The sequence below is a fragment of the Aethina tumida genome, chromosome 2 (genome assembly GCF_024364675.1).
Source record: "Aethina tumida isolate Nest 87 chromosome 2, icAetTumi1.1, whole genome shotgun sequence".
Taxonomy (NCBI): domain Eukaryota; kingdom Metazoa; phylum Arthropoda; class Insecta; order Coleoptera; family Nitidulidae; genus Aethina; species Aethina tumida.
Genome location: NC_065436.1, coordinates 38,466,809 through 38,494,461, shown reverse-complemented (window position 1 = coordinate 38,494,461; position 27,653 = coordinate 38,466,809). Strand labels below are relative to the sequence as shown.

Here is a 27,653-nt window from a genome sequence, read left to right as displayed (position 1 = left end):
ATTAAAATATTTTACATTACAGATTATATTCCTGTGGTGTTTCTGGAAACAATATTCTTAATCTTCTGGTAATTATATTCTTAATTTATTGCTTTGCTCATTTAATATATTTTACTTTACAGATTATTTTCATTTTTAAAACATTATATTCCTTTGATAAGATCATTTTACTTTATTGCTAGTCCTTTTTTAAAATATTTTACTTTATAGATTATTTCGGTGCTGTATTTCTAAAACATTACATTTTTATTATTACCATTATTTTTGGCTAAGTACATTCTGAATTTAATTTACTAATTAGATAATCGTATTGTATTTAATTAAAAATGTATTTTATTCTTTTTTAACTTATTTCCAATTTATTGATAAATTTTATTTATTTATTCATATGGAGAAATAAATATAAAATCGCAATGTGTTTATGAGCATTTTAAATTGTATAAAGGAGCAACATCCACTGAAATAGATTTGTTTTTGTTTTGTGTTGTGTGTTTTATTATAAAATATATAAATATACTTTTTTGTTAATGTTATATTAATGCATTATTTTAATATACTTATTCGCCTTTTATTTTTTATAATTTACCTGATTATATATAATATTTTCTAAATGTTTTTGATAATGAAATTTTTATTAGATATTAAACAATCAAAGAAATATAGAGTAAATAAAAAATTTTATCTTATTTAGAATTCAACCACCTAAATAAAAAACAAAATGTAAGAATGTAACAATTTAAAAGTGTAAGAGTGTAAGAATGTAAAAATGTAAGAATGTAAGAATATAAGAATGTAAGAATGTAAGATGTAAAATGTAAAATATAAAATAATTTTTATTAATAATTTTGTTGTTGGTTGATTTGTCATTTGTTAGGTAACAAAGTTGTTATTGTTATTAAATTAAACATGTCTGCTCAATGTTTGGTTTTCAATGCGATAAGACCAACAAACCACTGTAACTAAGTCACAGATTGCTAATTTATCCGAGGCATGACGCACGAGATAAATCAATATCAACATCAACAAAGCTGTCCATCCTTCGGGATGCGTTCACCACTAAAAATACGCATGTATTTTTTGAGACAATCCAGTGATCCAGTTAAACAATTCGGCAATAACATTATTGCAAATAAAAACGTGAATCTTTTTATTGTTCCCATACACTCGTATTGTATCTTGTGTATGCGAATCGAGTGCTTTTGTGATTTTGGTAGACCATAACAGGACCAACCCACAAAATACGTCCTCGTCTGGCGCCGGTCCAGTGCCGTGTCCGCATGAATTTTACGGACTAAATGCGCAACAGATCATTTCGTCGACCTACGCCAATAATTCTTATGTTGTTCCCGCCTCCACTTCGGAAGAAGTTGTGTAACTTCTCTAACATGGGGATAAACCGGTTAATAATTATTTAATCTACATTTTCGATTCAAGTGTGACAAAGTAAGCATAAATTACACGGTTAAATGAATTAATCTGGGATAAACATATGTAGTAATTTTTTATTGAATCTTCAAGATTTTTCTAGTTAAATCAACCTTTTATCAGGTATTGTTGTACATTGATAACATGTCAATTTTCTCACAGGTTGCTAAACTAAAAAACCTCTTGTATTTTTAACTCTGTCTTGTTATTCAACATTGCCCTCAGTACTCGCCGCCTCTGTTCCTATCGATTTGGATGGTCGTCCACATTACATTGCATTGGCATCAGTTTCTGCCGTACTGTTTAGTTTGTTGCGTGCCACAATTAAATTCATGTTGTGCATTTAAATGGATTAAAGTGTTGATTCAAGGTAAATTACGTAATCATCGCTTATCAGCGTGTCATTTTTCTAGTATGGAAAGGCTACATATAGAAACACAATTATTAGTCAGTTATTTATATCGTAACATTATTGCAAGAAAGTAGCTGACCGATTTACCGACTTCAATGCAAGCGTAAAAACAAACCTGTTTACAAACAATATTTGGCATTGTGTCTAAAATTAGAGCGTAACTTTTATAAATACATAACATCTCAAAATCCAAATCAAACAATACTCTTACTTATTTGATTTTATTGTTCTGTGTGTGTAAGACTATAAGAATATAAAAATTTAACAATGTTAGTATCTAAGAATGTAAGAATGTAAGATCTAAGATGTAAGATGTAAAATGTAACATAAAATGTAAGATGTAACCAGTGTATAAATATTTATATTTCCAAACTGAATAATTCCTACATAATTGTCAGGGTCAGCTAAAAAAAGATTCTGAAGCTTACATGAAGATTCAAAAATTATTTTATTTAATTTTATAATAATAAAATGCTTTAAGTACAAATTATTAACATTAACATCATTAAAATTGAATAAAACCACAGAAGAAGTGTGATTCATATTTCACCAGCATACATTTAAATAAACAATTTGCGACACCAGTAATATTAAAATACTTCCTCGAATAGATAAACCTACAGTAAGTGTAAAATTACAGTAACTGTAAAATTATTAAGTTAACTTTACTGCACAGAAAGAATGATGAAGTAAAGAAAAAAAGAAAGAATGATGACGCCAACTTACAATTATGGTGGAGGCGAGGAATATTAATGTGAAGTGTCACTTCACAAACAGATTTCTCTACTTAAATTTGCACCACAAACATGTTTGTTGCATTTCAATCTAAATGTGTAGTCAAAGGTTATACCTAGTTTATTTTTCAGAATAGAAGATGGGTAATACAGGATCTATCCAAGTTCAAGAGGTGAGTTTTGATAAATTGTTCATTGTTGTTTCTCATATTATTTTTCATAATGTTCCTCACATTTTAATTTTCTTCAATTGGGCCTTGTATTTCAACATTTTCCTTCGAAGCTGTCGACAGCTTTTGCTCCACAATGTATGTTTTGTTGTATTTGCTTCTGCATAGTGTCTACATCTCTATAATAAGTACGCTGAATGGTTAATAGTCATTATCATCATTATATTTTCATCCATTTCGTCTCTCCTGTTTCTCTTCTTCGCGTCACTTTTATCATTTCGTTCTTTATTGTCTTCAGGTTTTAGCATTTTTAAGGTAGATTATTCTTAATATCTATAGATGTTCGGGTTTATTGAACGACGTTTGTTGGAATTATTCAAATTTCAATGCTTCTTCTTTTCTGTTGTTTCCGTGTTTATGGATTTCAATTGCTTCCCTAATCATTCTAGTTCTAGTTGAAAGAGTGGTTGAATATTTAGACCATACAGTACACCGAAAAGCCACACACCGCGAGGTATCTACATAAACTATCTAACCATCATCCTAATTAAAAACAAGGGGTCATCAAATCACTAAGCGAACGAGCTAAAAGGATATGTTCCACACACCACCTCGTTGAAGAACAAGAACACTTGGAATAAGCACTACAACGGATACAAACGCTCAGAAATAAGACGTACAATGAGACCTCATACTAATAATAAAGATCCACCTAGTGAGCCCACGATTGGTAAAGCTTTTCTCCCATATTTATATAAATGGAGAGACGACACATGACGAGAAGATGAGGCACTAGACAGAGAAGAGAAAAGAGAAGACAAGAGAAGAAAAGGGAAGAGAAAGGAAGGGAAGAGGAGAGAAGAGAAGAGAAAAGAAGAAAAGAGAAGAGAAGAGAAGAGAAGATAACAGAAGAGAAGAGAAGAGAGGATAACAGAAGAGAATAGAAGAGAGAAGAGAAAAGAGAAGAGAAAAGAAAAGAAGAGAAGAGAAGGGAAGAGAAGAGAAGAGAAGAAAAAGAAAATAGAAAAAGAAAACAAGAGAAGGGAAAAGAACAGAAGAGAAGAGAGGAGAAGAAAAAAGAAGGGATAGAGCAGAAGAGAAGAGAAAAGAGAAGAGAAGAGAAGAGAAAAGAACAGAAGATAATAGAAGGGAAGAGAACAGAAGTTGTCATTTAGATGTCAATCAATATCAAAGTGATACGAACCAAATCAGAGCTCTGAAGATGCTAGCCACTCGTGATGGCGAAACGTCAGGAAATAATTCCTACAAACATCGACCAATAAATTCCAACAACTGTAGATATGGAAACGATGGTCACGAAAGCTTCAACCTTTACATTAAACTATTCTTAAGTTGTTCTTCTTTCCAGTGTTTTTTTATTTGAAATATAGCTTGCCACATTGGTTCCGAATAGAGCAAATTTTTCTACCATATCTGTTTCTTCCTTCAGTCCTTCAGTTTCTATGTTTCAGTTTTCATCATTAAATTATACGTCGTCCATTTAAAACCCACCAATACCAATATAAAATCTCTTTTGGCTTTTAGCAGTTAAAATATGAGCAAGCCATAAGCGAATCCTACTAACGTGGTTCCTTCAGACATTGGGATCTCCAACACTCTGTAGTGTTACATAATTCATCTGAGTCTGCTTTTATGAGAACTCCGCTCCTTCAATTACCTCGTTGATGCGGTTTATCACTAGACGCCCTCCGAGACAACTTGTAAGACAAGGTGACCGTTACAATGCAACACTACCGTAGTGTAGTATGGTCATTCCCCCTTTTTATTTGCACCTCGATTTTATTTGCTTCGTTCTATTGGCATGCTAGTAATTAATGCTTCTGTGGCATTTAGGATGGTTTTATTAGTTCTCGACATTTTACTTCTACAGGTGATTCACACAATATGTTTTTTACCTTAATTTTGTTCTTTACTTTTCTTAATACATGGCTTTATTTCATTAATTTCATTTCATGTGATCATACCCATCATAACTATTACTAATTACTATTACTATATAGTTGGTGTGTCGTACATTTTAGGTGGGCGAATTTCGACGGTTAAATATGTCCAACCTACCAGAAGATATACAAATACCCGAGAGCCCTGAAAACAGAGGAAAAACGGATTCTGTTTTTCTTTATATATTTATTGGATTTATGGTGTTTTTAGTAAGTATGCTGGTCAATCGAGTCAATATTTTAATCAACTTTGGACACATGCTTTGGATTATATAATTTGTCTGTTTGCTCTACTTTCTGCCAATTATTTATCAAACTACACATTGAACCACTAATTTTTTATTTAATAAAATTAATGTTAAAAATAAAGATATGTAGAGAGGGCATAAAAGAAATACAGCTTTTATAACTTTGAAATTAATTATAATTATTCGTTAATTATAATTTTAGTTTTTTTACTTTTCGTATATTTGAAAATGCCCTATTATGTATCTTTTTAAGTAATCACTAACAACAATTTGTCGGGTACCACTTAAATAACACATACTGTGACTTATACAGTAGGAAAAGCGTTCGACTCGTCTGAATTTAGAGGGAGACACCTTGCATGACAGAGACAGTAGTGGGACACTTATTATCTTTATTGTACATAAAGTCTCTTTCAGGATTCAGATGCATCAAGCTCTTTTTGTACTGTAAAATACATGAACATCTTAAATGATATATGTTAATATAAGGAAATTATATTTTTAGTTACCTTGTCTTTGCTACACTTTATACTATTCCGACATCAGGAGAATAAATTTATACGATCAGTGTGGTAATTTGTGTGGATTTACCAATAAACATTATGATCTATGGAGTTGCACTGGAAAAGACCTGATATCTAAACCGTAAGTAATTTTAATAAAATATAGAACAAGTTATTTATTATTATATATTATGATGATATTGTACAGGGTGAGTCGAGAGAAACGCCAGAAACTCAACGAGTGTATTATATACGAGAATGAATTGTAAAAAATATGACACATTCAAATCCAGTTTACAAAGATTTCAAATAATGGTGGTGGCGTTCTTATTATTTGATTTTTTCGATGTCCAGACCTTATACCATCACAGTCAATGAAGCTAGTTTAAAAATGAATATAAAGTAAAAGTGGACAATCAATCATAATTAAAGGAACATGAAGGAAGTTGTTTCCGAGTTTATGGATTTCAATTGTTTCCCTAATCATTCCCTTGTGATATCCAATAGTCGAGGCAAGCAATTGTGTATCTTGGAATTTTATCTTGTGATTTCCATCTTACATCGCATGTTCATCTACAGCAGACATGTCTGATTGTCTTAGGATGCAATTTCGTTTGTGTTCCTTAATCCTAGTCCCTATTGAACGTTTTGTGGTACCAATGTATACCTTTCTGCAAGCGATATACCCCAGAAGCTGTTTGATGGTCTCTCCTATCTTTGGCAGATCTGAGACTGTGTTAAATCTTCCTTGTTGGTATAAAAACAGTATGGATTTCCAATTTTATCGGCAACTTTACTTTCTCTTGGGAGAAGTACTGATGTTTCCTCGTCCTCCTCCTTACTAGGATGATGGTTAGATAGTTTATGTACCAATAGGTTTTCGGTATACTGTATGGTCTAAATGTTCACTCACTCTTTTTACTAGGACATCCAAAAAAGATATTTGGTTCTCCTTCTCCAATTCCATTGTGAATTTAATATTGTTATGTTGAGAGTTTCAGTGTTTTAGAAACTATTCTAGTTTTTCTTGTCCATGTTTCTATATCACGAAAGTATCATCCACGTAACGATACCAAACAGAAGGTTTGTGTTTGGAAGTTTCAATCGCTTTTTGTTCAAACTTTTCCTTAAAGAAATTGGCGATCACTGGACTAAGAGGACTGCCCATTGTTAATCCTTTAGACTGTTCGTGGAATTTGTTGTTCCAAAAGAAAAGCACTTATGAAATAGATCCACTATATCTGTAGGAAATATTTCTGATATCATATTTAAGGAATCATTGACAAGAAGTTTGGTCAACAGTGACACTACGTCGTAATTGACCAGATTATCTACATCAACATGTAATTCTTTCAATATCTCAACAAAATGAGTGGAATCTTTGATAAACAAATGAAAACTGGATACGAACCATTTTTTACATTATGTTCTCGAGTAAAACACACAACTGCACTATGCAGTGTTCCCTGCGAATTCACCAATATATCAAAAATATTGTAACTCAATTTACAGATATTTGAAATTTAAAAATCCAAACTTGTATAACAAAACATTGAATCAACTTCTAAGGGAACCCCGAGAATGTGTGTCTGATTGTGGGCCAGGATTGTAAGTATACATGAATATTTTAATTAACTTATTATATAACATATTGTTTTTGTTGTTACAGCGTGAGTATCTTCCATAGATGTTTAAAAAGTAACTCTAAAAAACCCGTAAATCTAAACGCCGGCTTAACTGAAGTTTTTAATGTAAGTTTTCATTGTGTGTAATTGTAATGTTTCAAAAGCTAAAGTAAAATACACGTTTTAGAAAGTTGCCAGAGAAATGGGTCAGATTTGGTGGAGAATTGTGGTTGCCGTGATTGGAAGCATAAGTAAAAACTTTATATTACTGGCTTATTAAATAATCTTAACAAAAATATATATCTGTTTTAGTAATTTGTATGTTAATGTTACTTGTGTTCCGTTATGCCGTCGCCGTATTTGTATGGGGGGTGTTTATTATTTTATTTTCGGCATTAGCAGGGGCGACATGTGCATTGTGGTAAGTAATGATTGTTTAGTTTTTCTTGTACACGTACTACATAAATTATTTATTATAGGGTTCTTTGGTCATCAAGAAATGAGGAATCTGAAAAACGGGCAGCTTTGATAGGGGCAGGCATAATGACGGGTATCACTATAGCAGTGGCGTTAGTTTTTGCGATTATGTTTAAGAAAATCAAATTGGTTATAATGTTACTCAAAGAAACCGCTAAAGCAATCTTCAGTATGCCCATGCTTATACCAATGTCCTTACTTGTAAGTATACATTCATTGTAACACAAGACCCTGTTCATCTTTTATTGTACTTGTAAGCCTTCAAGATGGTACATATCAAAACAGAAAAATTTAAAGTAAAAAATATTCATTAGAAGATATTACTGTCACTACTTTTTGCTTTGTTTTCAGGTTTCCGTTATTCAATCACTTATTGGAATATTATTTTTGACAACAACACTTTTGTTCCTTACCACTGGACAACTACAGCAATTGAAAATGAACTTCTTAGCTTACGTTCCCAATGGCTTTATGATTGCAACAGAATTCATTAATCTGGCAGCCACAATATGGGCATTTAATTTGTTGATTGGCATCCAATATATGATTGTTGCTGGCGCTATATCAAAGTGGTTTTTCACAAGGTATATCAAATAAAATTTTTGTAATATTTTTTTAATAAATAATTGAATATTTTTACTTTTAGAAATAAAGAATACTTAGAGAGGCCCATTTCAACAAGTGTCCATGTAGTATTTAAGTACCACTTAGGCACTGTTGCTTTTGGCTCTTTGATTATTACGATCATAATGTTACTACGAATGTTAATAAAGTCTTTGCAGTCAAATAAAAGGATTAAACTCATTGCTGATTGTCTGCTAAGTTGCATTGAAGATGCAATTAAATTTTTGTCGAAAAATGCTTACATTATAACAGGTATCTGATCTAATAAAACCATGAAATTATTCAATAAATAAATAAATTAATAAATAATTTATTATTACAGCTTTACACGGTGAAGGATTTTGGAAGTCAGGAAAGAGAGCTTCCAAACTAATAGCACAAAATATAATCAATATCGTTGCCATAAACTCAGTTGGTGATTTCGTCTTGGGAATGGCTCAGCTACTTATTATCCTTCTAACCTGGGCCTTTGCATACTTATGTTTCGCCAAGGCAGAAATTGAAAGCATTTTGTTTGCCTACGCTTTGGTATTGGTGTTCTCCGGTATTATGGCGGGTGCCATTTTTTCGATTTTTGAAGTAAGTGTTTGTTTGTGTATTTTTATACAAATAAATATTAATTATAATTTAACTATTTCAGACTGCAGTGGACTCCATATTTATATGCTTCTGCGAAGACATGCTGATGAATGATGGAATCTCCAAACCCTATGCTATGTCTAAAGGTCTAATGGAGTTTATTGAAAAATCTAAGGCGGTTATTGGAGAAAAAGAAGTACAAGTACAGTCAACTTAAATGTATTAAATTCAATTGTTTGGTGTTTTGTGTCTAATGTTGAATGTATCTATCAACTGGGTACATACCAATCGAAAACTATTTGATGCGACTGAATTTTGAGAGAGACATCGTGCACGACAGAGACAGTTCAAGTTTGTTTACTGTCTCTATCATGCATGACGTCTTTCTCAAAATTCAGCAGGATCGAAGGCTTTCCAACCGGTATAATACCAGTGTTTTTAATATTTTTTATGACAAATGCCTGTGGGCACAATTATAAAGATAACTGTAAAAAACCTGAAAAATTAAAAAGGCTGTTTATTTTAAAGCATTATATAGAACTTTATGTATATATCATATGTTTTATAATATATTAAAAATCGTATATTCTCATATATTAATGTTAATAAGGACATATGAATTATTTATTCTATACACGTTTATCTTTATGAAATTATATAAACAAATATAATATTGATGTCAATAATATATATTTAAATGGCCTATACAGAATAAAAATATATATATATATATATACAATCTTAGTTTATTTTTATTTATAGCAACGTAGTAACTAGAGTAAGTCTCCATTGAATTTAATATGCAACGTGCTACTCCAAGTCCAAGTGTGACGTACGACATTATCAATTCTAATAAAGAAACATATATGTATGTGTCGGAGGGTTCATATGAAACGTAAGAAGTACTTTAGTTGCATACATATAATACTTGGATGGAATCAGCAGAAGTGCTAAAAAGGAGATGACGATGATTTACTCATTTCTTCTAACGAAGAAAAATCAACGTAAGTAACAGTTTAAATCTTAACTTATTATTATTTTATCATTGGACTGAAAAACTGTGTGGTGATTGGTTAAGTGATACTTTTTGTTGGTAGCCGTCACTGGTTAAGTACTGAAGAGATTTTGTCGCTAGTTAACTGACAATTTCTGTTGGAAGCCATCACTGGTTAAGTGATGCAGAGATTTTATCGGTGGTTAAGTGATAATTTCTGTTGCAAGCCGTTACTAGTTAAGTGATGAAGAGATTTTGTCGCTGGTCATTAACTAAATATTGTGTAATAGTGGAAATAAAAACTTTTACTTACTTAATTATTGGAAATTGACACACCGATCACTACTTAACATGATTTCACACAGCTGGATATGAATGATTTTCAAAATGCGTAGATAAAAGGTTTACTCAATTGTACATACATGTAAAAGTTATTTTATTAAAATTTTATTTACTATGTATCAATAAAAATATAGTTTTATGGACCACCACAAAATGTCATTTAATAAAAATAAATAATGAGTATTCCTAAAATACTGACAATAGGGATTTATCACATACAAAAGCATCACTTTTACTCTTCCAGAGTATCTTATAATTTTAACGTTGCAATTTTGTGAAGGTCAAAAACACCTATAACATAATGGATTAATTAAATAATACGAGTAAATACTACCAACATACCTGCTCCAAACTTGATTGTCCTATAGAATAGTCTTCAATATTCAAAGTATCATTGTGCTTCGCCCTTTCAAGTATCCCAAACATCTTAGACCAAGGCAAACTAGTATCAGTAATATAATACGTCAATAATTCTTGATGTCTTTCTCTGAGTTTTGCACCGGGAAAATTTGTTTTAACAAAGTCTTCAGCAGGCCCCGTCGTTGAATGATGAACACCTCGACTGTCACTTAATTTTTTTATTTTAATTATCAGCGTGTATCCACCGGCAAATTTGTTCTTCAAGTGTTGTGTGGATCCCAAACATTTAAAATTCCCATTCACCATAATGGCTATTCGAGTACATAACGCCTCACATTCTTCCATACTGTGTGACGTAAGTACTATTAGTTTCCCACTGTCTCTCACTTTGCAGAGAGCGTTCCACAGGTACCTCTTCGTTGCTGGGTCCATGCCTATAAAATATAATAATGACCACATACAATAATAATATCTAAATAATTGAAAATTACCAGTTGTTGGTTCGTCCAAATATATAACAGGGGGATCACCGATTAAAGCAATTGAAGTACTCAGTTTCCGTTTGTTCCCACCACTCAATTGTTTTACTCTTTTATCCAGATGTTTAGTAAAGTCGAAATCCCTAGCTAAATTTTCTGCAAGAGCGTCACAATCTTTATTAGGTATTCCTCTAAGGAGGGCGAACATTTTGATGGATTCTCTGGCTGTTAAGTCGTCCAGAAGAGCATCAAACTGTGGACAATACCCAATATATTTTTGAACTTCCTTCAACTGATTTTTTATGCTTAAACCATTGACCCAGGCATCACCATAAGAAATTTTAACATCTCCAGTCATCATTTTGAATGTGGTCGTCTTTCCAGCCCCATTAATTCCTATAAATTAAAGATGTTTAACTTCATTCTCAAGTTTACTTAGTTAATTTTAATATCATACCTAGTAAACCAAAACACTCATATCCTTTGGCACCCAAGCAAAGACCATTAACAGCTAAAAATTGTCCATAATACTTGGTTACATCTCTCATTACAAACGTATAATCGGTCATCAATGTTGTCTCTGAGGCATTCCTGATCTTAAGCTTTTCTTCAGTAACATCATCATCTTCGTCTTCAGCTATTTGTGGTGCTATGTTGCTTCCATACAATTTCAAAGTAATTTTGTACATGAGGTTGGAGAAAATTTTATAGTCAAAGATTAATAGGGCCGAAAAGGCAACTGCACCAACCAATAAAGAATATAAAATGTTTCTTCCTATCCCTGGCTCTTTGAATCGGAAGTAAAAGTCTCCGTAATCTATCAATAAGTTAATGTTAAGGTCAGTCTTCCAATCTTAATTACCAACCCACCTGAGCAATATTTTAAAAAGCTACTACTGTTGGTATTCCCCAGTTTGGCTAAATTGTTACATATATAATTGGTTTGATATAAAGTAAAACTGTCCAAGAATGCTGTGCTCATTGAGTAATGAGGGACAAGGAGGAATATCCAATGTAGCATGTGTGCCACATGTTCCAAATCAAAACCTGGCGTAGCCAATATTTGTATGACCATAAATGCTACTATACCTAAAATTGAAGCTTTAAGACAGAAGCTAATTTTAAGATTTTTTTCAGTTACCTAAGAACACAGACACCAACGTCATACGTGTATACCCTGTGGAAGGAACTTCGAAGGCAAATCCAGACCAGTACATCAATGGAATGATGGAGAATCCAAAGGCCAAAAGAATGAGCAAAGCCCGGCCTAAAATGATTCAACAAATGATTACTGAAGTGGTAATAAACCTGTCCTCCCATCATCTCACCTATTTCATCAGTTGTTTTATAACCATCTTGTGAGAAACAAATAAGTGTCACCATAAAAACAATAGCCATTCCAATATAAACCAAAAAATCACAAATGTAAGTCACACACCAAAATATCGATACCTTGACACCAGAAACTAACTGAAGGTGTTTTGATTTGGAAACTCGTTCTCTGATAATGAAGAGAATAAATATGGAGGCTGCAAATGCCATGCTGAACCCAACATTAAATGCTAGCTGGAACCCGAGGTTTTGTCCGGAACTTAATAGTTGAAACTAAAACATCTCATTTTATATCTATTATCCATATTTATGGTGGGAACTAACCTGGGTTTCTGTGCTGTACGGTAATGGGTAATTATTGAAAGTAATAGTACAAGTGGGGCAATCAGTTAGCACCCTATACACAGCATTCAACACATAAGAGGTCGTCACTCCAGGAGAATGTAAGGCATCATTATTAAAGTAGGCTGTAATATATATACAGGTGAATACATTAAAGGGGCAACTAGTCCTTTTAAAGGCTGCCCCAATTGGATATTTATATTTAAATGTGGTGGGACTCTCAGACCTCTAAAAATTTATTTATGCTGTGAATTAATTTTAAAACAGTAGTATTCCAACCTACCAAGTGTAGGGCATGTTCTGTTATGTTTTCCATAAAAATTATTGTGTTAGTAGTACTGTTGACAACGTTTTTATATTCTTCTAAGTATTTATTTGTAGCACCGTCGTCTTTATATTCAATTAGTGTGTTGGTGGCACCAAATTGGTCTAGGTCCATTTTAAGTAAGGGCAAGGGCTTCATGTTACCAGAATTTTTAATGACAAGCATGACAATTATCAGATAAACAGCAGGCATCAATATTTGAATCGTGAGAATTATCCATGATCTCATGGATGACAATATTTTCTTCATGATCATGGCATAAATTTGATTCAACATTAAAGGGTAACCTTTTAGTATCTGAGGTTGATGTTCAATGTGCACTAAAAGGAAATAAATAATTATACGTACAGGAACAATAAATAATAAGGAAACCTTACCAGTGGTGCCATTATGTTCTTCAAAATGTTCTTCATTGTCATATCCATCGTCAGAAGACATGTCTCCATGTCCTTGATCAGCACCAACTCTTAAAATAAATTTTAAGCCTTTAGTAGTTAAATTTATCAATTTTGATTGATGATGACTCACTTCATAAACACCTCTTCCAATGTTGTTAAAGAAATTCCATAACCGTTGATCTTTAAATTTGAAAAGTTCTCCTCTAACTCCACCAACATGTCTTCAAAAAGACTGACTTGATCCTCTTGCAATAAGTATGCCAATTCAGACCCAATATTGGAATGAACCTGACCAATAAAATTTGATAAAACACAGAATTTACTTCATTTCAGTAACTTACTTCTATGTTTGGAATGTGTTTCCTTAATAATTCAGTTACTTCATCAACATCACAGTCTTTGGATTTGTCCATTATAAGATGATAACCGGCTCCATATTTTTTCTTTAAGAAAAAGCTTGATCCGCAACATTGTAGTTCGCCTCGGGCCATTATAGCTATCCTGTCTCCTAGCAAATCAGCTTCGTCCATGAAATGGGTGGTCAGCAACATGGTTCTTCCTGAAATTTAATTTATTAATTTAATTTATGATTTCCAAAATAGATTTACAACCTTCTTTTTGAGATTGTATTAGTTCCCATAAAGCTCGTCTTGCTGATGGGTCCATGCCCGCAGTTGGTTCATCCAGCATGACCACTTTGGAATTCCCACATAGAGCTACACCAACACACAATTTCCTTTTCATGCCTCCCGACAAGGTCTTCGACATGGCGTCCCTCTAAAATTTGTATGTGACATTATAAAGATATAACTCAAAGGTACCAAGTACCTTGGGTTCAAGCTCCAACAAGGCGATGTACTTGTTTATTTCATTTGCCACTTCATCCTTATGCAGACCTTTCATTTTACTAAAGAAATATATGTGCTCTTTGACGGTGAGCTCATCAAATAAAATGTTATGTTGTGGGCACAGCCCTAAGCTTTCACGTACACCCAACATTTCAGTTCTGATGTCGTACCCGTCTATGATGGCTGTGCCGCTTGTTGGTGGGAACATCCCCGTTAACATGGACATGGTGGTTGTTTTACCAGCTCCATTGTGGCCCAGAAGTACAGTTATTTGATCCTGATACATCTTTAATGTTAATCCATTTACGGCCACATTGTGTCCGAATACTTTACGAAGGTTTCTTATTTCTATGCCAGGTTTCATGGTGTTTGAGACTTTTTCAAAATATTCACCTACGTTGTCGTCTAGAGGTGAATAGTTGTTGGTGCCTGGAACATATCATGTTGAATTGGAAGTATTCCATAAAAATATTAATAATCAGTCATTGGGACAAAGTACCAATGCAGTACCTGTATTTCGTGGCTGCCCACACCAGAAAACAGAAGTAAATGGGAAGTACCAAGGCAACCCAACTCCATATTCTCCAGGAAATACAGCTTCGACGTAAAGGGCTATAAGCAGGTATATGATGCAGTCAATAAACAGCATGGCCATTACAACTGCCAAAGATAAATTGTCATCTGGAGTTACAGTTTTAAACACGTTGCTCCACTGAATACCTAAAGAATTAAATTAATTATTAAGTATTAATAATAGTACTTTTTTATAATTTTTACCTTCACCAGTTCCTTCAAACATCAACATTAATTGGAACCCGTAGGACATTGCGGTGTTTGATCCGAGGCACGCCGACAGTTTGGTGAAAAGAGTGAGTTGATCATATTTTTGTTGAAGGAACAAGTACGGTGTGTAAGACAAAAACCAAGCTAAACCAGATATTGTGGCTGCCGTGTTGGCTAAAAATTCATTCATTAATATATTTGGTAAAGGTAAATTAGATAAAAGGTAGTACCTTTAGAAAAAAAGACACTGACTGCAAAACAAAAGGTGATGGTGGCACAAATATAAAATATAAGGAAAACCAACATGACTGAAGGATCGGCGTAAGTGAAAAGTGTGATGTCAGTGTTTGGGTACCACCTAACTTTCAAGAGGATGACCATCAACACCGCAGATATTATTAAAAATATGAAGCTTTTAACGAACCAAGCTGTCCAATGTAACCAATTAGACAAACCCATTATTTTCATAGCTTCCTACAACGAAATAATTTATCCGATTGCTTGGATCGTTGTATATTTAAAATATAAACCTTTAGTTGTTTTTCTTTTTCTGTCGTTATTGTCTTTACAGTGTTAATACAGGTGTACACGAAGCTTAACATGAAGATGATGCCACAAAATGAAATCAACATTTGAAGAAGGATGTCTTCGTTCCATGATGGATAAGCAAATCTACGCATTTCGATTATTGGTACATCTTCCATGACCCCATCATTTGTGAGTATCCTTGACAAAAGTCTGATCCATGATGTCGTTTCATTCAGTTTAAAATCCTTTATATTTATATTTTTTCTTTCCAGTACTATCAGTAAGGTAAGAACTTGTTGGACCAGTAGGAATCCTTCCTTGAAGTAATCTAAAAGTATACATTTAGAAAATTGAATCTTTTAAATGGATCACACTTACTTGGAGGTGCACCAGTGGAATCATTGTAGGACCTAGGCCCTGCAACCTGATACAAGGGATATATCAAATATGTTTTCCAAGTATTGCCACCTATGAGATTGAACGATGTACGGAGCTCAGAGGGAAACCTGTAACATTTATTGTATAAACATTAACTTAACCTAACCTAATCTAACCTAACCTAACCCAACCTAACCTGACCTAACCTATTTTAACCTAACCTAACCATTAAGAAATTAATTTACCTTATAGTTATGCTAATATTGTCATTCATCACACTGAAGTCCTGCGAAAATTCGATGGCAGGGAGCAGTGAAGTCTCATTCATCGCATAAGCCTCCTCTAATTCTTTACGGTTATTGGTGGGAATTAATTTGCAGCCTACCATTTCAAATGGTGACATGATTTTATCAGTTTCCGGAGTTGAAGGTGAATAAATTATCGACAGATTCATTGCAAATCCGGTACCATTTCCAGTTAAGCTGCACACAATTAAAGCAATATTAATTTTCGATAAATGATAAATTGTAATTGTGCTCACCTCTTGTTCTGTAACTGATTAAGTATCGAAAAAGGTTCAAAGACGACCGTATCATGATGTGTAGGATCGACGAATCTTCGAATGCAAACTAACAGAATGGAAAATAAGACGGGTGCCAATAATTCGACGACAGTTTGCACCGGCTTCCGATATTGGAGGAGCCAATTCTTCCACATCAACAAAACGAATTTGTCCCAGTTTCGTGCCATTCTATCTGTAAAACCAATTAATCATGCCACTTTAACGTTTGTTATAATTCAAATAATTATTTAATATTGATTCATGTAAATTATTCATTGTGGGAATGAGCACCGGACAAGTGATACTGGTAAAAATTTAGTTTTACTTGGAAACGGATGAAAATCATTAAAATGCATCTGCATTTATCATTAAATAATAGTTGATGCATAAATAAACAGTGTTGAAAATATTTAAGCATTATTTGATGAGTTTTTTTGTTTCATATTTGTTAAAAGTTGTATAAATCATGTTTCATAAAATACAGAAATTGCTAAATAAGAAGACTTAATTTAAGTTATAAAACGGCTTTATTTGTAAAATTCTAAACTAAAATATTTAAAAAAGTACTACTGAATTATGAGAGAGACATCATGCACGACAAAGACAAAACATTTTCTAGCGCATGTGTCGTAAGGTAATGGTTTCGCACTTCTTGAGCAGTTTACAGTGCAGTTTGTTAAAGTTTTGTGTTCTTTGTGGCTGAATTATTGTTAAAATAGTGTATTAATTTTTTTATTTTTAGTATATTCTTTCTTCTAATTTGATGATTATTGCTCATTAATTAAAATATTTTACATTACAGGTTATATACCCGTGGTTTTCTAAAAATAATGTATTATTCTTATTCTTCTGGTAATTACATTCTTAATTTATTGCTATGCTCATTCAATATATTTTACTTTATGAAATTTTAATTAGATATTAAACTATCAAAGAAATATACAGTAAATAAAAAATTAATTAATAAAGTAGGATTAATCAAATTTTATCTTTTTTCGAATTCAACCACCTAAATGTCAAAAGTCATACATGAAGAACAAAATAAATTACATATAGATTTTCTAATATCATTTTTCTCTACATTTTTATTAAAACTGAAATCTGGCAACTATGCGGTATAAAATCTCCTAAACAGATGATTTCAAATCAAGTTAAATGCATGCGCTAAAAATATTTTTTATAAGATGAATATAGTTTTGTAGGTAGGCAACCCATATTGATAAAATTACGTTTATTATAAAATTATTTGTAATTATTCTTAATTCCATACATGTTAGTCCATATCTATATAAAACTTTAATTCAAATCAATATTAAAATTTGGCTTGATTTCCTTAATACCACCCTGTCATATATCCGTCATAATTTTTCGATCGTTATAATTACAGGCCACTGTCAACAAATGTCAATCAGGAGATCAAGGTTTTTTTTTGTCGATGTAACAATTCTCAGTAAAGCTGCAATACAAATCGTCACTATATCATAAAACAGCGTACCTTTAAATCTGCGATGTGCAAGCTCTTTGTCGTCATTTTGTGTAATAAGAGTGTAAGATGTTGATTCCATTTTTTTTTATTTTTTCAATTTAATAAACGGCCACTTGTAAATTTAAAATGAATCTTAACGTAGAATTACGACGGATGTTAAGGATTCACATTTCTAACAACATTGTGTACGGTATTAATCATGTAAAATTGCGGCGGTGACTGGCCTTTGTCAGGTCCGTATTAAATAAAAATGTTAATTTGATTGGTTTGTTTAATTATTCTTATTCTATGATTTTTTTTTTGACATCTTATGTGTTTTATCTGTTATTGTTAATTATCGTTGGAAAAAATAAAGTTTGAACAACACTCAAACCATGACATGGCAGGACTCAGTTCGAATAAATTTATTTTTTTTTTTTTTGAATCATCATGTATTGATATATAGTATTGCAAAAAGTGGAGCAACTTTAAAAGTAAAAATACATAAATTGCTCTCGCCCTCTGTATACAAACATATCGGTGTATATTTCTTGTATTAAAAAAAATTCTGTTTGCTACAAATCAAAAATCTAAATATTCGGTTGGCAAAAAGTGGAGGAACTTTTTACTAAATGTCACTAATCTACAAAATCCACAATAATTTTTAGTTTCATAGTATACACCAAAATAAACTATATTTATGTGTTATAAATTTTATTTTAAAAAGCCTTTTATATCCAATATTTATATTTCTAATTTTAAGTAATGGCACCCAACTTTAAAATCAGAAATTGAGAAAATTAAATACTGACTAAAACAATAAGTTTGAGATCAAATATTTATATGTAATAAATTTTACTTTAAAAGCCTTTTGTATACTAATGTACCTTTTGTTTCGTGTAAAAGTATCAAATGATATTTATATTTCCAACTTTAAAATCAAAAATTGAGAAAATTAAATACTAAAACAAGTAAAATTTAACTCTTATTTTTGTTTATTGTTTAACTATGTAACTGTAAAATTTATAAAGGGAAGTTAATTTTTAACATATATATTTTTTGAACATAATAACAGGACAAACATTATTTGAATTTTAAAAAGGTTGCTATACTTTCTCCGAATCTGTTTAGTGGCATTTATTTCATTAACATTTAGATAAGATTGGATGTTCTACATTTTAAAACTCTTACAACAATACGTAATTCCTAACCATAATATTGGATTGATATTGGATTTATATTTAGAACAAGATATAATAATTTAATTTTTCTTACTACTTTCTAATGCCAATTTATCATAAACTAGACATCTAGTTTAAAATCTAAATATACCAAAAAGTTAATAAATTAATTCCACCCTCATGAATAGAAATAATTAATAAACAACTTTGTCAAAATGTTATATATATATATATATATATATTATACATAAAGTTTCAGTAAATTAGAATAATTAAATGTGCTGTAAACAAGCGAATATGGATGTTTATGGATGTTGTGAACTATAATGATGATATAATATTACCTTTTGAAATGCATACAGATTTATACGGTATATTAATAATTGAAGTATAATTTTAGGATGAATACCGTTTAGGTTATACTCTGTAAATAGCACACGATCGACTTGAAGTTGACGACTTCACTAGCGACTGAAACTCTGAAACTTCCGATCGTTAGTTTCGGCGGTCGAAGCTTCATTAACAGAACTCGTGTTTCTCCATTTAAAACACTACACACACAATATTTCATCATAAAAAATGGTTATATCATTTGTATCCAAATTTGTCTTATTTTATCTAGTGAATTGATAACAGAGATAACACATCTAACTAATATAATTGACGTTACATACATAGGTACATATTCAGAATTTATTTAGTTGCTTCGTCATTTGTCAAACTTCAATCAATATCAATTTCTTTCGTGTATACTGTATTAATTATTCAATTGGTTGAATCTATGCTGATTAACAGTAAATTTTATATAATTAATAGAACTGCAGAACTCAAACTCGTTAAAAGTTTATAGAGTATGGCAAAAGGTATTGACTTCAAGTTCATAACTTGTCTTGAACTACTTTTTTAATTTATTTTTAACTAAATATATTTAGATATTCAAAAATTTTTGGGATTTAAAAATAGTTTTTTTTAATTGAAATAAAATAAAATTGACAGTTAACTAAAAATAGAAATTAGAAGTTAAAGAATTCTAATTAATTCAAATTAATAAAAAGAAAAAAACAAACATATTTAAACCTATTAACATTTATTGACATATATTTTATAAAAATAAATAATTTTAAATATTTATAAATACAATTTACAGCTGTTTGACTGTTAATTAGATCTGTAGTTTAGTAAATGTCAAAAATACCTAAAAAGAAAATAAAACTCACATTAATATAACATTATTAACAATTAATTATTAAGGAAGTTTTTGTTACCTGTTCCAGACTTGATTGCCCCAAAGAATAATCCTCTATGTTCAGATTTGGATCTTGCTTAGCTCTTTCCATAATACCGAACATTTTAGACCAGGGTATCGTCTTATCTTTAATATAATACGTGATGAGCTCCTGATGTTTCTCCCTGAGAACAGCATTGGGGAAATGTTTCACTATGAACGCTTCAGCCTGACTAGTATCCGAATGATTCAAGCCTACGCTCACATCTAACTTCTTAATTTTGACCGTCAGACTGAATCCCATCGCGAATTTATTCTTCAAGTGTTGCGTAGAGCCCAAACATTTGAAATTTCCGTTCACCATAATGGCGATTCTTGTGCACAACGCCTCGCATTCTTCCATGCTGTGAGAGGTGAGGATGATCAGTTTGCCGGCATCACGGATTTTACACAAGGCGTTCCAGAGGAATCTCTTAGTTGCGGGGTCCATTCCTGAAATATTATGTGTTCTTTTATATTGTATACCGATTGGAAGACCTTTGATGCTACTGGATTTTAAGAGAGACAGTAAAGGATTCCCACTCCGAAGCTCTCCGTGTGTCTCTCCCTCAAAATTCAGTCGGGTCAAACGGTTTTCGGTTGGTATAACCTGTTAAGTTGCACTAACCTGTCGTGGGTTCATCCAAATATATCACCGGTGGGTCTCCAATCAAAGCAATGGAAGTGCTAAGCTTACGTTTATTGCCACCACTCAGTTCCTTGACCCTCTTGTCTATATGCTTAAGGAAATCAAAATCTGTAGCTAATTGTACAGCCAGTTGATCACATTCACTTTTAGGAATGCCCCTAAGCAAAGCAAACATCTTGATCGTCTCTCTAGGAGTTAAATCATCAAGAAGGGCATCAAACTGTGGGCAATATCCAATGTGTTTTTGTACATCTTTCAGTTGGCTCTTGATGCTGTATCCCTTCACCCAAGCGTCTCCATAAGACATCCTGATGTCTCCAGTCATCATCTTAAAAGTTGTGGTCTTTCCAGCTCCATTCACTCCTAAAATAATTCGTGTAAAATCACATTGAGGATGTTATAAGGTCCCTTCCTTACCCAGCAACCCAAAACACTCCTGACCTTTTGCACCTAAACTCAAACCGTTAACAGCCAAAAATTTCTTGTAATACTTCGTAACGTCCTTCATCACAAATAAATACTCGTCTTTAAGTCGAGATTCTGATTGTTTCCTGATTCTTTCCTTTTCTTCTAAGACGTCAGCATCTTCTTCTTGCAGTTGACTGGGACTTGCCTTCATGTATTTATTACTAAACTTGTATATTAAATTCGAGAACACCTTGTACTCATAAAGAATAAGAGCTGTTAACAGTATAAATCCGCTTAAGAAGGAATACAGTAAGTTTCTTCCAATGCCTGGGTACTCGAGCCGGTAATAGAAGTCACCATAATCTAAATAAGTCAATTAAATTTATTTTTAAGATGTATCGTACCAAAGAAGTGAGCTTCTAGAATGGATACATACCACTACAATATAAGGCAAAATCTGGAAGGGATGAATTTGTAATACTACATTTCTCATTGGTAGCATATAAAGTATTTGAATCAGCAATGGCAGTAATAACGGAGTACTGTGGAACAAACAAAAATATATAAGTCAACCCATTCACAATGTCTTTCTTGTTCAACACTAGGTCCACAAATATTTTTATCACCATATATGCAATGACGCCTGAAAATAATGTTCTTATTAATACATATTTTACAAAGATCTAAATCTGATTCAAACCTGCAAATACACCAAACATGGTCATTCGTGAATATCCAGTTGATGGGGTGTCAAACAAGAAGGCTGCCCAATACATGAATGGCAACATGGCTATTCCATAAGAGGTGAATATTACGAAGAGACGACCTAAAGTTAATAAAAGTTAAACAGATTCAAGACCTGTACATGTTCAAACCTTACTTATGTCAGCTGAAGAACTGAAGCCATCCTTTTGGTAACATATCAACGTTATCATAAAGGCCACGACCATAACATAATAAACAATGTAATCAGCAATGAAAGTTACCAACCAGAAAATTATAGCTTTCACACCAGAAACCATTTGAAGATGTTTTGAACTGGTAATCCTTTCCCGGATGATGAATAAAATAAATATGGATGACACGAAGGACATGCTGAAGCCAATGTTGAAAGACAAATTGAAGCCTTCACCTCCAAATTCAGTTGCTTGTTTTAACTAAAAATATTTACTCTTAATTAAATTTCAAATTTAATCAATTAATTAAGAGTTACTTACCACTGTCTCAGTTTTGACAGGCAATGGATAATTTGTAAATGAAACGTTGTTTTCAGTTACATTATAATATATTAAATTGAGGATTAATGCCAAAGTGACTCCTGGCGTGTGGTATGCATCATTGTTGAAGTATGCTGTTACCTCATCATCAGCAAGTTTTGCTCCTACTACATATTGATATCTGAAGGTGCTTGGTGAAGCCCTCCTCTAAAATATCAATTATGAAATAACACAATAAGACACATTATCTTTAATGTACCTTCTCCAAAGAAGATTCCAGTATATTGGACACCTCTTCACAGTTATCTTTGCATATTAATTTTTGATATGTTTCCATGTATTTTCCTTCACCTTGCAGATAAATATGTGTTTCTGACCACATATCTAAATCAAGTTTTAATGATGGTAAATCAGAAACGAAGAAGTCTTGTGATGTAGACATGGCAATAATCAAAAATATTACTGGTAAAATGATCAAGAGCAGCAGCATAATCCAGGATCTTATGGATGAAAGCATTTTTTTTACAAACATGGCCTGGATCTGGTTTATAATTAGTGGTGTTCCGGTAAGTAAAGTTGTGGCAGTGTTCACATTTACTAAAACAAAAGTGTTCATTCATTGTTGCAAAGTATAGTTAATATAACATACTTGTAATATCTTTTGATTCTTGTATTTGTGGTGGGTTTTCATCCTTCAGATGGTCCGCACCGACTCTAGAAGTCAACAATTATCACTTTATGTATATTGTCCCAATAAAACTAACTTACTTCATGAACACTTCTTCTAACGTGGTTAGAGAAATGCCATAACTTCTTATGCCTAGTCGCTGGGAGTTGTCCTCCAAGTCTTTTAACATGTTTTCGAATAAGTGGCATTGTTCTTCACCCAGGGAGTACGTTAATTCGGAACCAACATCACCCTCCATCTAAATAATTTCTATAATATCTCTTTTATTTATTTATTTTTAATATTACCTTTATATCTGATATGTGACTTTTCAGCAGAGCTGTCACTTGCTTCGAATCACAATTCTGAGACTTGTCCATAATCAATTGGTATCCAGCTCCGAATTTCTTCTTCAGGAAAAAGCTCGAGCCACAACATTGCAGCTCACCTCCAGCCATAATGGCAATTCTGTCCCCGAGTAAATCAGCTTCGTCCATGAAGTGTGTTGTGAGGAGCATGGTGCGACCTAACAATATATGCTATATTTAATGAATTTATGATTTTGGATTCGTTACCTTCTTTTTGACACTGCAAGAATTCCCAAAGAGCTCTTCTGGCCGAGGGATCCATGCCGGCAGTAGGTTCGTCCAACATGATGACTTTGGAGTTGCCGCAAAGAGCCATACCGACACACAACTTCCTCTTCATACCTCCTGACAGTGTTTTCGAGAGGGCGTCCCTCTACAAGTGTTATTGATGATTAAATCAAATCTTACTTACTAAATTACAGCAGGTAGTTAATACCTTTGGCTCCAACTCTAAAAGCTTGATGTATTTATCGATTTCGTTGTTCACATGGTCACCTTCCAATCCTTTCAGCTTACTGAAAAAGTATAAGTGTTCGCTGACAGTCAGGTCGTCGAATATTATGTTGTGTTGGGGACATAGTCCCAGACTATCTCTAACACCTGCCATATCATGTGTTATGTCGTGTCCATCTACAATGGCGGTTCCGTTTGTGGGAGGGAACATTCCAGTTAACATGGACATGGTTGTTGTTTTTCCAGCGCCATTATGTCCCAATAAGACAGTTATCTGATTCTCATACATTTTCAATGACAAATTATTAACAGCCACGTTAGTTCCAAATTCTTTTCTCAAATTTCTAATTTCTACTCCTACTTTTAAGTTTTCTGGAGGTTTTTCGAATACATCATTGTTATTGTTTTCCAAAGTTGGACTGTAATCTAATTTTAAATACTTATATTGAGTAAGCATGGTAAAAAATTAAACTTACCTATTTTTTCCGATTTAGGGAACCAATATGACTTAGTGAAGGGGTAATTCCAAGGAAGGGCAACTCCAAATTCCCCTGGGAAGACGTTTTCTACATACATTGCTACACCTAAGTAAATAATACAATCGAGGATCAACATTAACATTATGGCACCAACGGTCAGATCATCATCCGGGGTGACTGGGGTAAATAAATTACTCCATTGAATGCCTAAAACATTAAAATTTCTTATATTAATATCTAGATATAGTTGTTCTGATTTATTGGTCGACGTTTGTTGGAATTATTTCTTGACGTTTCACCAGCACGAGTGGCTAGCATCTTCAGAGCTCTGATTTGGAAGAGAAAAGAAGGAAGAGAAGAGAAAGTAAAGTTGCCGGTATAATTGGAAAAATCTTTTTAGAACATAACATCCATACTGTTTTTGTACAGTCTCAGATCTGCCAAAGATACGGAAGCAATTGAAATCCTTAAACACGGAAACAACTTCAACAGAAAAGCTGGATTAAATATGGATCCCAGTGCTCGAAAACACCAAAATCTCTAATCAGATAAGAACGGCCAACGAACTGAACTCAGGAAATAGTTCCAACAAACATATGGAAGCAATGGTCACGAGCCTCAACCTTTACATCTAATACCATTGCTTACCATCCCCTGTTCCTTCAAATCCCAAGATTAACTGAAATCCATAGGCCATGGCAGAATTTGCACCGAGGGAACACGCCAATTTAGAGCCCAACCCTAAAGTTTCGTATTTATTTTGAAGTAGGGCGTAGGGGGTGTACGACAAAAACCAAATTAAGCCACAAATTGTTGCCGCCGTATTCGCTAAAAAACAAAAATTTCAAACTTTCCTAAATAAATAATAAATAAATCATTTTACCTTTAGAAAAAAATACACTAACGGCGAAACATAAAAATATTATTGAAGTGATGTACAAAATGAAAAATATTAATATTACTGAAGCATCGGCATTTTTCAAAAGGGCCCCCGACTCAGAGAAACTTATTTTGAACAGTACGGTTATAATAACGCAAGATATGAAGAGGAATATGAATGTTTTGACGAACCAGGCAGTCCAGTGCAACCAATTCGTTAAACCCATAATTTTCATGGCTTCCTGAAAAAAAGTGAAGAATAGTATTTATTCATATTTTGAGAATGTTATTAAAGAGTGAAAATTTCTTTATTTGCGTTGGGTACTTTTTGGTGGGTTAGCCTCACCAATATGGTCATGACTGGCGCACGCGCAGTGTGCTGTACGCCTTAGACACGAAATTTCGTGCGTTCGCGTCACCGACATGCTTATAGCAGTATATCTGTAGCTATACAGTTTTGTATATCTTATACATAATGAAATTACAATTTTTATTTTACTAACTTTAAGTTGCTTTTCTTTTTCCGTTGTGATAGCTTTCACTGTGTTGATGGAAGTGTACACAAAACTCAACATGATGACGATTCCATAGAACACCATCATTGCGTCTATTAGATTGTTTTCGATGTACTCAGGGTAAGGAAACCTGACCATGTTCACTGTGGGTAGTGAGTATTCACTATTTAAATACTCAATTATGCCCTCAAAACTGTTATTAAAGTCGCTTGCAGTACGTCCAGCATTCTTTAATAACAGTGCCCGGTACAAAGTTGTTTGGAAAAATAAAAAGTTTTCCCGGTAATAATCTAGAAAATAATTGTTTAGGTACAATTTAATTAATGAAAATGTAAATTACTAACTGGGTACAGCTCCTTCGTTGCTGTCTCTGTCTCTGGGTCCCGACAATTGATATTGTGGATATACAAAGTCTGTCCGCCAAGTAGTACTAGCGTTGCGAAGCTCAGCAGGAAACCTAACAACGGATATTAATTGACAAAGTAACGATAAATTACTAAATTAATTATATTTACCTTATGGAAATATCATAATTAACAGATTGACTAGAAAATTCAATAGCTGCATATACTTCGCTTTCATGGAATTTATATTCGTTGATTAGACTGTCTACATCGTCAAATCCTTGAATTTTGAAATTGTGAGTTTCAAATATTTGCATAATTTCTTTTATAGAATCATCATTGGGTGTATAATATATAGTTAGTTCAGTATCTAAGTTCGTCCCAATCGTTTCTGGGTCGAACTTATTGTAATAAGTTATATCATGATCAGTAACGCTGAATGGAAGAGACACTATTAAAACACTGAAGATAATGGGTGCTATAATTTCAATTACAGTTTGCCACGGACTCCTTTTTTGGAGAACGTAATTTTTCCACATTAACAGCTGAAACTTCTTCCAATTTTTCCCCATGTTTCTGAAACAGAAGACGAATCATCTTCGCTGTGTCTAAATAATACGTCTATGCATCTGTACTTATCCTTGTACTTAATTTTATTCCGAATTATTACATTAATGAATATTGGACACATGACTCAGTAATTCTAATAAATAAATAAATTATCATTTTTAGTTGTCCAATTTGTTGAAAAAAATATGTTAGACTAGAAACGCCCTGACATCACGTGATAATCCATGTCATATTGTTTCTGCCACAATATCAATATTAATGTTTAGATAAGATACTAATACAACTCACACAATAATAAAAAACAAATGTTCCACCTAATTAATTAAATAATTTTTTTAAGTTTAATTAATACGAAAATACTACATTTACAGTTTCTTAATAAGAATATTCTTCTTTATTGAAAATTCCTGTTAAACTAACTTAATTTCTATTTAGTCAGAAATTCACTTTTACAAATATATATATATATATATATATATATATATATATATATAAGAAGTGGTAAATTTTACCTGTGTTATTAAATATGATCCAATTCTGAAATAAATATACACCACTTTGACACTATTTCCATCAGCACCACAAAAAATCACCACGATCTAATTAACCCATGTGTTCCCATCGGATGTACAAAAACTGATAGATAATGCGTCAGATTCCTTTTATATATTTCGCTAATTTTATCAGTACCAGTGATGAGATTAAATATCGATATTAATTTTGCGAATAGTATAACGGTATGTTATTATGTAAATACTATTTGTT

The 27,653-nt window shown here is 32.6% G+C and overlaps 3 protein-coding genes across 4 annotated transcripts; 1 reads left to right on the top strand and 2 right to left on the bottom strand.

The window, feature by feature from the left end:
* The first annotated feature begins 1,679 nt into the window (after window positions 1-1,679).
* Window positions 1,680-9,488, top strand: LOC109596851 (choline transporter-like protein 1). Of its 2 annotated transcripts, none has more exons than XM_020012447.2 (13): window positions 1,680-1,795; window positions 2,704-2,744; window positions 4,784-4,912; window positions 5,456-5,595; window positions 6,966-7,061; window positions 7,123-7,204; window positions 7,266-7,329; window positions 7,391-7,499; window positions 7,558-7,756; window positions 7,907-8,139; window positions 8,202-8,431; window positions 8,502-8,758; window positions 8,820-9,488. In XM_020012447.2, the coding sequence occupies exons 2-13, from the start codon at window positions 2,712-2,714 to the stop codon at window positions 8,973-8,975; spliced, it is 1,728 nt and encodes a 575-aa protein (XP_019868006.1). In that variant the 5' UTR covers window positions 1,680-1,795; window positions 2,704-2,711; the 3' UTR covers window positions 8,976-9,488. The 2 variants fall into 2 exon arrangements, with proteins under 2 accessions (XP_019868006.1, XP_019868007.1); XM_020012448.2 differs by lacking the exon at window positions 1,680-1,795 and adding an exon at window positions 2,559-2,645.
* A 459-nt stretch (window positions 9,489-9,947) lies between these two features.
* On the bottom strand, window positions 9,948-18,215 carry LOC109596798 (phospholipid-transporting ATPase ABCA3-like). Its single transcript, XM_020012387.2, has 22 exons — window positions 17,925-18,215; window positions 16,409-16,622; window positions 16,113-16,349; window positions 15,868-15,995; window positions 15,492-15,817; window positions 15,192-15,435; window positions 14,956-15,135; window positions 14,689-14,898; window positions 14,159-14,607; window positions 13,942-14,107; window positions 13,672-13,889; window positions 13,461-13,618; window positions 13,310-13,398; window positions 12,891-13,252; window positions 12,590-12,835; window positions 12,262-12,538; window positions 12,075-12,200; window positions 11,804-12,022; window positions 11,391-11,750; window positions 10,946-11,329; window positions 10,437-10,888; window positions 9,948-10,385 (listed from the first exon to the last, which is right to left on the bottom strand). The coding sequence occupies exons 1-22, from the start codon at window positions 17,992-17,994 to the stop codon at window positions 10,353-10,355; spliced, it is 5,148 nt and encodes a 1,715-aa protein (XP_019867946.2). The 5' UTR covers window positions 17,995-18,215; the 3' UTR covers window positions 9,948-10,352.
* Window positions 18,216-20,143: 1,928 nt separating this feature from the next.
* Window positions 20,144-27,492, bottom strand: LOC109596799 (phospholipid-transporting ATPase ABCA3-like). Its single transcript, XM_049963220.1, has 21 exons — window positions 27,401-27,492; window positions 26,490-26,894; window positions 26,319-26,431; window positions 25,963-26,264; window positions 25,464-25,701; window positions 25,229-25,408; window positions 24,578-24,787; window positions 24,085-24,527; window positions 23,856-24,021; window positions 23,589-23,806; window positions 23,382-23,539; window positions 23,263-23,327; window positions 22,873-23,210; window positions 22,614-22,820; window positions 22,277-22,553; window positions 22,097-22,222; window positions 21,833-22,039; window positions 21,406-21,759; window positions 20,968-21,351; window positions 20,341-20,792; window positions 20,144-20,270 (listed from the first exon to the last, which is right to left on the bottom strand). Exons 2-21 carry the CDS (start codon window positions 26,888-26,890, stop codon window positions 20,238-20,240), a joined length of 4,872 nt encoding a protein of 1,623 aa, XP_049819177.1. The 5' UTR covers window positions 26,891-26,894; window positions 27,401-27,492; the 3' UTR covers window positions 20,144-20,237.
* Between the last annotated feature and the right edge of the window lie 161 nt (window positions 27,493-27,653).

Excerpts from the sequence above, each read along its gene's own strand:
- LOC109596851 (XM_020012447.2), top strand. The coding sequence starts at position 2,712 with ATGGGTAATACAGGATCTATCCAAGTTCAAGAG. Across the intron at positions 7,062-7,122 it reads TCTGATTGTGGGCCAGGATT|CGTGAGTATCTTCCATAGAT; the intron begins GTAAGTATACAT and ends TTGTTGTTACAG. Across the intron at positions 8,140-8,201 it reads TCAAAGTGGTTTTTCACAAG|AAATAAAGAATACTTAGAGA; the intron begins GTATATCAAATA and ends TTTTACTTTTAG.
- LOC109596798 (XM_020012387.2), bottom strand. The coding sequence starts at position 17,994 with ATGGAATCAACATCTTACACTCTTATTACACAAAATGACGACAAAGAG. Across the intron at positions 15,818-15,867 it reads TTCCACTGGTGCACCTCCAA|ATTACTTCAAGGAAGGATTC; the intron begins GTAAGTGTGATC and ends GTATACTTTTAG. Across the intron at positions 14,108-14,158 it reads TGTTGGAGCTTGAACCCAAG|AGGGACGCCATGTCGAAGAC; the intron begins GTACTTGGTACC and ends TACAAATTTTAG.
- LOC109596799 (XM_049963220.1), bottom strand. The coding sequence starts at position 26,890 with ATGGGGAAAAATTGGAAGAAGTTTCAGCTGTTAATGTGGAAAAATTAC. Across the intron at positions 22,554-22,613 it reads CTGTCAAAACTGAGACAGTG|TTAAAACAAGCAACTGAATT; the intron begins GTAAGTAACTCT and ends AAATATTTTTAG. Across the intron at positions 22,223-22,276 it reads CAGTTCTTCAGCTGACATAA|GTCGTCTCTTCGTAATATTC; the intron begins GTAAGGTTTGAA and ends TATTAACTTTAG.